At 39.8% G+C, this 13,154-nt stretch overlaps 1 protein-coding gene across 1 annotated transcript in view; it reads left to right on the top strand.

The window, feature by feature from the left end:
- rttn (rotatin) overlaps positions 1-10,289 on the top strand; it is a 243,030-nt gene extending 232,741 nt beyond the window's left edge. Inside the window, exons 47-49 of the mRNA XM_073051703.1 lie at positions 2,099-2,202; positions 5,187-5,256; positions 10,097-10,289. Coding sequence (XP_072907804.1) covers positions 2,099-2,202; positions 5,187-5,256; positions 10,097-10,170 — 248 coding nt within the window. The 3' untranslated portion in view covers positions 10,171-10,289. The remainder of the gene's footprint in view (positions 1-2,098; positions 2,203-5,186; positions 5,257-10,096) is intronic.
- The last annotated feature ends 2,865 nt before the right edge of the window (positions 10,290-13,154 follow it).

The raw sequence follows: 13,154 nt of genomic DNA, 5'->3' as shown, positions 1-13,154 counted from the left end.
GAACTAATCCAGAATCTAAGGAGTTTTGAAAAATTGTCACTAATGTATCCACTATTTCTTGGGTTACTTCCTTAAGCACTCTGGGATGCATACCATCTGGCCCTGGGGATTTATCTGCCTTTAATCCCTTCAATTTACCTAACACCACTTCCCTACTACCATGCATTTCCCTCAGTTCCTCCATCTCACTAGACCCTCGGCCCCCTACTATTTCCAGAAGATTATTTATGTCCTCCTTAGTGAAGACAGAACCAAAGTAGTTATTCAATTGGTCTGCCATGTCCTTGTTCCCTATGATCAATTCACCTGTTTCTGACTGTAGGGGACCTACCTGGACTCTGAATTTCTCCCAGTCCTCAGGTGTGCTGCTTTTTCTGGCTAATTTATATGTTTCTTCTTTGGACTTGATGCTATCCCTAACTTCCCTTGTCAGCCACGGGTGCACTACCTTCCCTGGTTTATTCTTTTGCCAAACTGGAATGAACAATTGTTGTAGTTCATCCATGCGATCTTTAAATGCTTGCCATTGCATATCCACTGTCAACCCTTTAAGTATCATTTGCCAGTCTATCTTAGCTAATTCACGTCTCATACCTTCAAAGACCTGAATGACATGAGTTGATTGGTAGAATGTGCAAACATGTTTAATTTTAGCAGATCTGAAGAAATCCATTTCTAAACAAACCTCAGTGGAAGAGCACTGAAGGATATGGAACATTAGAGAAATAATATTTAAGCAACTAATCTGAAAATATAAATATACCAATTTGAAAGGCCTAGCTAGAGTGTACAAGGAGAGGATATTTCTTAAATAGTCAGGGAGTCTGGGACCAGAGGGTAAAGCCTCAAATAGAGGGGTGTCCCTTTAGAACAGAGATGAGGAATTTCTTTAGTCAGATGGTTGTGAATCTGTGGAATTCATTGCCACAGATGGCTTTGGAGGCCAAGTCATTGAGTATATTTAAAGCGGAAGTTGACAGATTCTTGATTCTGTCAGAGGTTACAGGGAAAAGGCAGGAGAATGGGGCTGAGAGGGGTAATAAATCAGCCATGATAAAATGGCCTGAATGGCATATTTTCTCCTATGCCTTATGATCATTTATAGTGCTTCAGAAAGGCATCCAAATAATATTGACAAAACTATTTTATTGGCTTGAAACTCCTATGATATTTTAATGAAAGTGAAAAATTGCATTTTCTGTTTTTGCTCTAGGCTTCTAGATTTATATTTTGTGGTGTCATTTTCTGAGATTGTGCTCAAGTTTTTTTGAGTGTATCTGTGCTGAGATAGTAGAATGCTAAGAAAAAAATCTATTGTAGATTAAATTGCAAATTATTTTATCTAGTATGCTGCTAAGCTTAGTCTAATCTATTTATTAGACCTTGAAGCTCACTCCAAGATCTTTTGATTGCAAGAGGCCTTGATTAATTCACTTCAGTTTTAGCCCTTTAAAATTAAAATTGATCGTGATTGTGAAACAAGAGCTTTATTGAGTATTTTTTTCCTAAATGCTTTACATTTGTCGTTCACTTGCTGAATTTGGACATTGAAGAATGTGATTGTTTACCTCTAGATTTGAAAGGTAATAATGATGTAAAACAAAATTAGAGGAAGACCCAAGAAGTGATTAACATATTTCAAATGTGTGGATGATGTACAATTTTGGCTGCAAGATACTGAATTCTGAAAGTGATTCACTGTGTAAAGTGTTTCAAGCCATTACAACGTGATAAAGTGCTTCCTAAATGCCATTATCATTGCAATGTCCAGTTTCCTCAATCATGTGCCCATTTATCTTAATCCTCTTGAGAAATGTGTATTCTAGAAGCTTGTTTATAGAGCCAAGAATAGCCGATTGTCCAAACAAGAAGTGACTATTTAGCCAAATAATGCTTTTAGCTGTAAGCAATGATTGGCAGCAACATGTTTTACTTTTATTTCAGAGCACTTAGTTAAAATAATTGCTTGCTACTAAATCCACCTGAAGTACTCATTCTGGCTTCTATTAGTCTCTAGACATGGGAGCAAAAATTGGAGAGAGGGAGCTCTGAGTAGAGGAATAATCACTGTGCTCTTTTTTTTTCCTTTTGTCCCCAGATAAAATTGTGTCAATATTTGCTTCTTGTCTAGAAAATGACAATCCTATGGTTCAGACTATAGGAGCCTCAGCTCTCTGGGCTTTGCTCCATAACTATCAAAAGGTGAGTATGCCCTTGAATACCTGTATTGCAATGTCAGTGTTTTGAGTTGTGTCTTGCTGGAAAAGTAACTCTCAACTGAAAGGTGCACCTCATAACTGGTTTCATCATTGCCAATAAGTATAGACTATTAATGTTGAAGGTAGGAACTGTATTATGAAATGCACTGAGTGACCACTTTATCAGGTATGCTCCTTTACCTAATAAAGTGGCCATAGGAGTGAAACCCGGTGTGGTCTTCTACTGCTGTGGCCCATCCGCTTCGAGGTTTGTCATGTGCATTCAGAGTTGTTTTTCTGCACACCACTGTTGTAACACATGGCTATTTGAATTACTGTCACTTTTCTGTCAGCTTGAACCAGTCTGGCCATTCTCCTCTGACCTCTCTCATCAACAAGGCATTTTCACCCACTGAACTTCTGCTCACTGGAATTTTTTCACACTATTCCCTGTAAACTTTAGAGGTGGTTGTGCATGAAAATCTCAGGAGATAAGCAGTTTCTAAGGTATTCAAACTACCCCAACAATCGTTACACAGTCAAAGTCACTTGGATCACATTTCTTTCCCATTCTGATGTTTGGTCTGAACAACAACTGAACCTCTTGACCATGTCTGCACGCTCTTGTGCATTGAGTTGCTGCCACATGATTGGCTGCATTAATGAGCAGGTGTACAGATGTACCTAATAAAGTGGCCACAGAGTTAACATTAAATACAAACTGCCATTCACTTCCTATTGCTTTAGTATGAGAGTTGGATGAAACCAACCACTAAATAAATTCTAAGAAAATGCGAAAACAGTTGTTTGGAGATGTGATAACTTTTTTATCAGCTACACTAAAATTGCATTCTTGTGCTGCAGAATTGTTTAGCTATCACCTTAACGCAATCTTTTACCATCTCTCCCATCTTTGTGTGAAGGTTAAAATTAAATATCTGCATTCATGTAGGTTCGAAAAATCACCATAATTTCACTTTGTCAGTTTACACTTAGTTGTAAACACTTTTCTGTGGAGTTTTAATCCTACAGCATGTGATTAAAGATATTGTGCATTTCATTAGTGGTTACTTTATTAAGTATATCTGTCCTGCTTGTTAAAACAAGAATCTAATCAGGCAATCACATTACAGAAGTTCAATGTATAACTGCATGTAGGCATTATCAAAGTGCTTCAGTTGTTGTTCAGACCAAATGGCAGAATGAGGAAGAAATTTGATCTAAATGACTCTAATCATGGAATGATTGTTGGTGGTAGACAGGGATGGTTTGAGCATCTCAAAAACTTCTGAATTCCTGGACTTTTCACACACAATGTCTAGTGTTTACAGAGAATTATGAAAAAAATACAGTTAGCAGCAGTTCTGTGGGCAAAAAAAATCCTTGTTAATGAAAGAGGTCAGAGGAGAACGGCAAGACTGCTTCAAACTGACAGGAAGATGGCGGTAACTCAAGTACCCACATGTTGCAACAGTAGTATGTAGCAGAGCATCTCTGAACACACAGCACATCGAACCTTGAAGTGAATGGGCTACAGCAGCAGAAAACCACAAAGATAAAGTTTACTCAGTGCCCACTTTATTCAGTACGGGAAGTTCCTGATAAAGTGGCCACATGAGGTTTAAGGGAGCATAACATTATGTGGATTCATTTTAATCAGTTTGCAAACTTCACAAGATCACAAGACAAAGGAGCAGAAGTAGGCCATTCAGCCCATCGAGTCTGCTCCGCCACTCCACCATGAGCTAAACTATTCTCCCGTCTAGTTCCAATTTCCGGCTTTTTTCCCATATCCCTTGATACCCTGACTAATCAGATACCTGTCAATCTCCTCCTTAAAAACCTTCAATGATTGGGCCTCCACAGCTGTATGTGGCAACGAATTCCATAAATCCATGACCCTCTGGCTAAAAAAACTTCTCCTCATCTCTGTTTTAAATGGGTACCCACTAATTCTAAGACTGTGACCTCTTGTCCTGGACTCACCCACCAAAGGAAGCAGCCTTTTTTGAAACAACTTGTCTGAACAAAGTTAACAACTTCAAGATAATTATAATAGAAGAACATTTGGAGATCAATTACTTAACAAATCTGGGGTTTTGCTGAGGTAGAGACAGGCATTGTGTTGTACGTTGACCATGAAAAGTTCCTTGTGTGAGATGTAGTGGTCTAAGAAGAATGGCATTTCAACAAAACCATGAAAACTTCCTGTTACTGTTTCCATTTGGTCCTCATCATCCATCTGCCAACCATCTCCTTCTCCTTGAATTTCTCAAGCCATCTCCCCTCAAATTAAACTTCCTGTCCAAGGTCCAGCATCTTCTCCTCCATCATTATCTGTACAGTGTACTACAAGCCAAATCCCAGACCACAATCGGGCCTCTAATATTCACATAATCACTCACTCCACTCCCAAAGCCATGACCTGGTCTCCAGAGTTGCCAATGCCACTTCCACCACCTCACAATGCAATTTCATTTCCAAATGCTCATCCTATTCCTCTCAACCTTGATTTTACATGCCATTTCTTCCTTACTGTGCTCTGTAGTGAAAAACGAAAACACAAAGATATGTGCATCTTTGTTTGCCATTGTAGACTCCTCACTGAAAAGGTCAATGGTGCACAATGTCTCTTCAGTTTTCAGCCCACTGTCAGTAATTTCTATTCATCTGTATCATGTAACAATGCTGCAGCTCAGAGTGTCGGAGTCTCAGATGCTTAAGCTTCACAACTGTCAAAATTAATATTTGGGGATTATTTTTGTGCACTATTTTCTTTGGTACCATCAATAGTAGGTTAAATAACTGAGTATAGTTATCTTCCAAACAGTTCTGGAGAGGCCATGTTCTTTTTCTACTATAATAAATTAAAAATTGAGGTTATCTTCACTTTAGCATGGTTGCCCTCGTTTGTCTCTTCGCAAAACAAACATCATCATCATCATATTCATTTTCACAATTTAAAATTGAAGTGAATGTTACTTACAGGCAAAAGTGACACTGAAAAATCCATCAATCAAGAGGAGAGTGGATGAAGCTTATTTAGAAGTTAAAAAGTGTAAGTATAAGAAAGAATGGGAAATGTGTCTGAATTATATTATTTAGTATGTATATTTAATTTAGTATGTATATTTATATTATTTAGTATGTCAACACCTGACAAAAGAGTTTGTTGCAAGAGTTTATTCTTCCATTGAAGATAACATTTAGGGGTGCCATAAAAAATTCTAAAATTCAGACTTTTCTATAATTGTTCCATCAACAGATGGAACTTGTTGGAAGTCAGACTGGGAGCCCATAAAAAGATGAGATTAACTTAATGAAGGTGCTTTAATCAGCTCAATCTATCAGTTTGACTATAGAAGTGAATCCATTATTTCTTTTCTTAAATTTGAGGTACATAAGCAGCATAATTTTGAAGAAAAATACATTCTGAGATTTTAGGAGGCATCTTTTTAGGAAATTCAGTCAGAATCAATATGGCTTTGGATTCATGCAGATTATTGGTGTATTCTTCATGTCAATAAGAGCAAGTGCACCTCAATGTCCATATTGCTCAGACCACACAGCATGCTGACAACATCTAGCCCATGTTATCTCTCTCCAGCCCAACCTGGAGTCAGGCACCTTTTTGACAACAAGGACATGCGGCGCATGTGGGAGGGTATTCAAACCATAACAGATTACAGGACCACCCTGTGATTCAATAATAGTGATGCCTTCCTTCCTGATAGACTGAATGCCTTCTATGTACAATTTGATGCATTGAATGATGTGACATTGAGGAAAGCCCCCTCTTCCCCTGAGGGACAGACACCTTCTCTGGACACAGCTGAGGTGAGGAGGATCCTAGCCAAAGTAATCCAAACAAAGGTGTGGGGCTGTGAAACATATCTGGTTGTGTGCTGAGTGGCTACAAATCAGCTAACAGAGGAATTAATGAACATCCTCAACATCTCTTTGCAACAGCCCACTGTCCCTGCAGGCTTCAAGGCAGCCACCAGTGGCCAAGAGATTACTGCACAGTAGCACTGACTTCAACAATCATGAAGTGCTTTGAGCAGCTAATAATAGATCATATAAAATGCCACCTTCCTGCTACATTGAACCCTTTCCTGTTCACCTACCACTCCAACCGGTGCACTGATGATGCCATAGCCTTGGCCCTCCACTCTGTCTTGTCCCATCTAGAAAATGATGTCTCATACACCAAAATGTTGTTCAACTTCAGGTTGGTGTTTAACACAATCATCCCTCAGAGGCTGGCGGGCACTGTCCTCATTTGGGCTCAGTGCCCTTCTCTGCAACTGGATCTTGGACTTCTTAATGGAACGGCCGCAGTCAGTGTGAGGTGGCAGTAGCATCTCTCTGAGCACTGGTATCCCCAAGGCTGTGTGCTCAGCCCACTGCTGTTCACATGCCTACTCACGACTGCACTGCCAGATTCAGCTCAAATCGCATCATCAAGCATGCTGATGAGTGGTTGGCCTCATCAGCAACCATGATGAGCTGGCATACAGAAAGGAGGTTGAGAGGCTTGTCAAACAGTACAGGAACAACCCGGGTCTCAACGTGGACAAGACAAAAGAGATGATTACGGACTTCAGGAGGCATAGGTCAACCACTCTCCATTGCACACCAATGTCTCTGCTGTGGAGAGGGTGAAGAGCACAAAGTTCCTTGATGTGCACATAACAGGCAGTCTAACCTGGATCCACAACGCTTTCTCATTAGTCAAGAAGGCACAGCAGCACCTACATTTTCTGTGGACTCTGAGGAGTACACATCGTCCAGCCCCCATTCTAACAACTTTCTACAGGAGCAACATTGAGAGCGTCCTGTCTGGCTGCATCATCTTATGATACGGAGGCTGCAAGGCATCAGACTACAAGACCCTTCAGAGGACAGTTAAAACTGCCGTGAGGATCACTGGGGTCTTCCTTCCCCCTATTCTTGACATTTACTGGAGCATTGCAGACGAAGGGCCCAAAACATTTTGAGGATCGTTACCACCCATCCCACAATCTCTTTGACCCACTACCAGGAGGAAGGAGCTACAGGAGCATCAGGACAAGGACTAGGTAACAGCTTCTACCCTCAAGCTGACACCACTGAGATCTCATTAGGTTAATTACTATATACTGTACTGTTTACCTGTGCTGTATGAATTTTGAATTATAGTTTAACTTATTTATGGTAATATTTTGGTTTATGTGCTGTGTGTGTTATATGTTTTAAGGATGCACTATGATTCACTGTATGTATGTGCAGTCTGATAACAATAAACTTGAACATGACATCTCAAATTGTGCTTCTCAGCTTGGCTTACTTCCATCTGGCCATCTCATCTTTAACTCTGCAACTACCTGAAATGCGGCTTTTATTTTATGAAGGTTGATCGTGCCGGCATCAAGCACATTCAGTAATTAACTAAACACGTCAAAAGAGCTTCTTGCAATCATTACATCATCAGTGCAGATACTGCATTTAGACCATTCCACAAAATAGATCCTTGCAAGTTTTAATAATTTGATGATTCTGTCATGTCCAGATCTCATTCATCATTCCAAATAATAATCTGGTCAGTGGCTCCATTTGCTTTGCACAGTAAAGATTGAATCATAGTACAGTTAGTCAGCATAATCTTTTAGAGTGTCACTGATGAAAATTAGGAGCAAATCTAAAGACCATTTCCCAAGCGTGAGAGATATTTGAAGGATATTCAAGCATTAGGGGCATTGGTTGGAGCCTTTATTTCTCTTGGAAACAAGTTTGTAAATTGATAGCAAACAAGAGAAAATCTGCGGATGCTGGAAATCTGAACAACACACACAAAATGCTGAGTTCCTCCAGCATTTTGTGTGTATGTTGTTTGTAAATTGATGGGCAACCTTAAGAGAACATGTGTGTGAGCACAGAGGCTTCTGTGGCAGGATGTTGGTGGGGCAGCCTGTCGGGCAAACAAAAAATGCAAGCTCCAGCCCAGCAAAAGAGAGATCTTTGGGTCAGAATTGAGTGACTAAGTGGGGGGAAAAGAAAAAAATTAACTTCAAGTACAGGGTAGATGGAAGTGGGAAGACTCTCTCATTAATTAAAGTTTATTTATAAAGCAATAAAAAGTTTAAAATCAATGATAGGGATATTATTTCAACACAGATCCAGATTGCTATTGTAATTCCAGCACTGATAACTGTGATAATTGAAATAATTCTTATCCTTTATGTTGTCAAACTATTTACATTATCTGACGCACATTCCATTTTAAAAATTTAAGTTCTGTACATTTTAAATAAGGAAATCATTATTGACTTGCTGTTTTTCTGGTAGCAATCTGAATTCGAAATAATACACGCAAAATGCTGAGGAAACCCAGCAGGTGAGACGGCATCAGAAGAATAAGCAGTCGACGTTTATTCCTTTGCAGATGCTGCCAGACTTGCTGAGTTCCTCCAGCTTTTTGTGTGTTACTCTGGATTTCCAGCATCTGCAGAATCTCTTGTGTTTATGAATTTGAATCTGAAATTCAATTACTGGTAAATTCTAGCATTTATGGTTTGCTGAAAAAAAAACAATCATATTTATTCAAACAGAACAAGTTTATGTGAATGTACCTCTGGTGGTGATTTGAGTTGTAATTCTGGTCTTCATATAAAAAAAATTGGCAGTGTCTATAAATTGTAAAACAGATTTATTAGAGAGCAACAGACATGCAATGGCAAAATCATGCAGCATTTTATACTATTTCTGAGAAATATTGAACTTGCATTCCAGCCTGATATCCAAAAGAGACTAGCTTAGAAATTCAATTACAAATCTTGAACTTTGTGCGGAAGCTCTTATACAGAAATTCTTTTGGCCAGGAGGTTACAACGTGCCTCCTCCTATGTGTAACACCACAATTCTTCTTAAGCCCATCAGCCCTCTGGGGCTGAAGTTTTTGGAGCTTCTGTAGCATTGGGTTTTTACGCAGCTGGGCTTGGGACCATCCATGGTGGAGTAACAGCAGAATGCTACAAATGTAAACTGACAGGGAGAGCCCCAAAACATGGCCTTCTTGACATGTTATTCTATCAGTCTGCAGCTAAATTATGTAGCCTTCTCTCATCTGAATAAACAAGTCTATATTGCTGAAGAAAAAACGATCAACTGTCTTCGCATAGATCAACATTCATAGTAAGATTTATTTATTTAGAGATACATCACAGAATAGGCCAGCCCAACAAACTGCAGCACCTAGCAACTCACATACTTAACCCTAGCCTAATTACAGGACAATTTGCAATCGCCAATTAAGCTAACCAGAATATCCTAGGACTGTACAAGGAAACCAGAGCACCCGGAGGAAATACTGCGGTAACAGGGAGAACGTACAAACTTCTTATCGATGGCACCAGAATTGAACCCCAAACTCCAACACATCCAGCTATATTAGCATTGCACTACTGTAGCGCCTATTTAGATTCAAATCCTCCAAGTCTTTCTCTAGCAAACCAAGGTGCTGAACTATGTCATGGAAATTGAATGATTTCCACATTATTTGTAGTCCATTAGCCTTTCTAATGTAGTTCTTAACGGCCATGGGGCCTGTGAGTTGTAGCTGAATCCACTACTCACAACTGCTCCCCCATCAACAAAAAGATTTTTATAAACTTTGAAATGTGAATTATAATTATCTCTTATTCATCGCGGTTGTATTGTGTGATTCTAAACTTTAGAAAGAGGCGGGTGTTAGTGGTTATTACTGCCATGGAAATGTGAGGGGTTTTTTCCATTAAGCTGAGGCATGTACCAAAAACTGTGAGATTCTTGATAATTATTTAATTGAATAAATACATGTACAGCTAATGTATTTTTGTATTAAAATTCAATTTTTAATATATATACAAATTACTTTCCAGGTGTACCTGAAGGTCCCCTAAATGTTTATCTTTTGAGGTGTCTGGAAAATCTTGCAGTCTTGCTGACCAGCTAATAATTTACCTAAATGTGTGAGCATTTTATTGTGAAGTGAAGTGCAATCTTGCTGTAAATCATCTGTATGTTTCATTGAAATTCTAATTTATTTTGGTAATAAAATTTTTTTGGTTTGTATTCATCAGTGTTGCTTTGACTTTTCTGGTGCCTTATGAGCCATCGTTGAAATGCAAGGATATCATGGATGCAGTATTGAACCAACAAAAGTCAACATTTAATCAATTGAGCCAGGTTACAAAATTGGCCTCTGTTGGAGGTGGAGGAAAAAGTCAGGCTTTTTTTGACATAAACATTATTAGGACCGACTCATGTTACAGTTGGATCAGGTGCCCTTTGAATAAGAATCTGTTCAAGGTCTTTTGAAAGGCCACTATTAGGTACACCTGCTATACACCTCGTTAATGCAAATAACTAATCAGCCAATCATATGGCAGCAACTCAGTGCATAAAGGCATGCAGACATGGTCAAGAGGTTCACTTAATGTTCCGACCAAACTTGAGAATGCGGAAAAAGTGTTATCTAAGTGTCATTGACCATGGATGATTGTTGGTGCTAAATGGGGTGCTTTGAGTATCTCAGAAACTGCTGATATCCTGGGATTTTCACACACAACAGAGAATGATATGGTAAACAAACAACAGCCAGTGAACGACAGTACTGTGGGGAAAACACACCTTGTTAATGAGAGAGGTCAGAGGAAAATGGCCAGACTGGTTCAAGCTGACAGGAAGGTAACAGTAACTTGAATACAACATGTACAATAGTGGTGTTCAGAAGAGCATTTCTGAACACGCATGTCAAACCTTGAAGTGAATGCACTACAGCAGCAGAAGACAGTGGCCACTTTATTGAGTACAATAGGTTATCTGTGAATACCTCGAGCAAGTAAATGGCATTGACACAGGCCCTTTGGCTCATTGTATCTGTTGCAACTGTGATCTGACTCACTGAAGACCTGGAAACTAATAGATACAAAGGTTTTTATTCGTCATGACAGACACCCTCTCAATAGTCTTTGAACTCAAAAGTACACCTTTTTTATACACTCTTAAGAACAAAAGGTAACAGCAGAAGAGCCAATACAATGTCAATATCTACTCACTTTGAATCTGACAAATGCAATGATTGAATTACATATTGAACATGTAAGGGCACTGTATCTGACAAGATACTCCTAAATGTTTAAACAACTTTGCTGGGACAAAGTAATTCACGTGGATGTGGATGGTCTGAAAGCTTCTGAGGACAGATTTCAGAAACTCAAACTTATTGCTGTGAAGGCTGACTCTTTGGGTACGCAAACATCCCAGTTATTGATATACAGCATACGTGCTTATGACCATGGTTGATGTGCTAAGTGTGACAACGTCAATGAGGCCCAGAAGCTTCCTTGATCTCTATATAATGATGCAAAGTAACCTAGCTGCTGTCTGATGCCTAGTTTGATATGGGAGAATTAACATAGCCCCAGTTTCTTACATTTCACTGATGCATATGAGTGCATCTTGTCACGCAGTTTCCATGTCATATCTCATGATCAGCCTCCTGCTGAGGTCAGTAGCCTGTGCTTTGTGGATAATACTAGTGAGCTTATAATTGTAAACTGATTGCTGCCGGCAATTTACTTAAAAACTGGTTTCCTGAAGACTACTTCTCATTTGAATTAGCACCTGCTATATCCACATAATTCCATAATTCATGAATCCCTAATAATATTCAGGTTGGCCATAAAGCTCCTGTACACATAATCAGAATCAGGTTTGTTATCATTGATGTATGTTATGAAATGCATTGCTTTGTGGCAGCAGTACAGTGCAAGACATAAAAATTACTATAAGTTACAAAAACCAGTGTAAAAAAAAGAATAGCAAGATAGTGTTCATGAACCATTTGGAAATCTGATGGCGGAGGCAATGAAGCTGTTCCTAAATTACTGAATGTGTGTCGTCAGGCTCCTGTACCTCCTCCCCAGTGGTGTTAATGATAAGAGGGTATGTCCCAGATGGTTAGGGTTCTTAATGATGGATGCTACCTTCTTGCGACACTGCCTTTTGAAGATGTCCACGATATGGAAGGTTGTGCCTGTGATGGAGCTGGCTGAACTAACAACCCTCCACAGCCTCTTTTGATCCTGCGCATTGGAGACTGCTTATCAGGCAGTGATGTAGTCAGTCAGAAAGGTCTCCGCCTGATATCTGTAGGAACCTGCTAGATTTTTTGGTGACCATACAAAATCTGCTCAAACCCTTGACTGAAGTAGAGCTAACACGAGGAAATCTGCAGATGCTGGAAATTCAAACAACAACACACAGAAAATGTTGGTGGAACACAGCAGGCCAGACAGCATCTATAGGGAGAAGCGCTGTCGACGTTTCGGGCCGAGACCCAAGGGTCGACAGCGCTTCTCCCTATAGATGCTGCCTGGCCTGCCGTGTTCCACCAGCATTTTGTGACTGAAGTAGAGCTACTGGCATTCTCTCTTCATAATTGCATCAAATTGTTAGGCCCAAGATGGATCCTCTAGGATGTTGGCACCCAGGAACTTTAAGGTGTTCACCCTTTCTAAAGTTAACCCCTCAAAATAGACTAGTGTGTGTTCTCTCAACCTTTCCTTCCTGAAGTCCACTATCAATTCCTTGCTTTTACTGATGATGAGTGCAAGGTAGTTGTTGTGACACCATTCAAGCACTTCTGTACACCACCTCATCACCATCCGAGATCCTGCCAACAACAGTGGTGCCAACTGAATGTGTAGACAGCATTTCAGCTGTACCTCACCCCACACAGAGTGTGGAGCGAGCTGAGCAAGCATCCTGAGCAAGCTGGCGCTGACTGCTAGTGCAAAGGAAATGTGATTTCTTGGTGAGGAAGGCAAGGATCTAGTTGCAGAGGGAGGTACAGAGGCCTGTTTTTCAAAGCTTGTAGTGATGGAGTGAAGGTGTTGAACATTGAGCTGTAATTGATAAACAGCAGCCTGACAT

This window comes from Hemitrygon akajei, chromosome 1, assembly GCF_048418815.1.
Source record: "Hemitrygon akajei chromosome 1, sHemAka1.3, whole genome shotgun sequence".
Classification (NCBI taxonomy): domain Eukaryota; kingdom Metazoa; phylum Chordata; class Chondrichthyes; order Myliobatiformes; family Dasyatidae; genus Hemitrygon; species Hemitrygon akajei.
The sequence above is the reverse complement of the archived record's forward strand: the minus strand, read 5'-3'. Positions and strand labels throughout refer to the sequence as shown.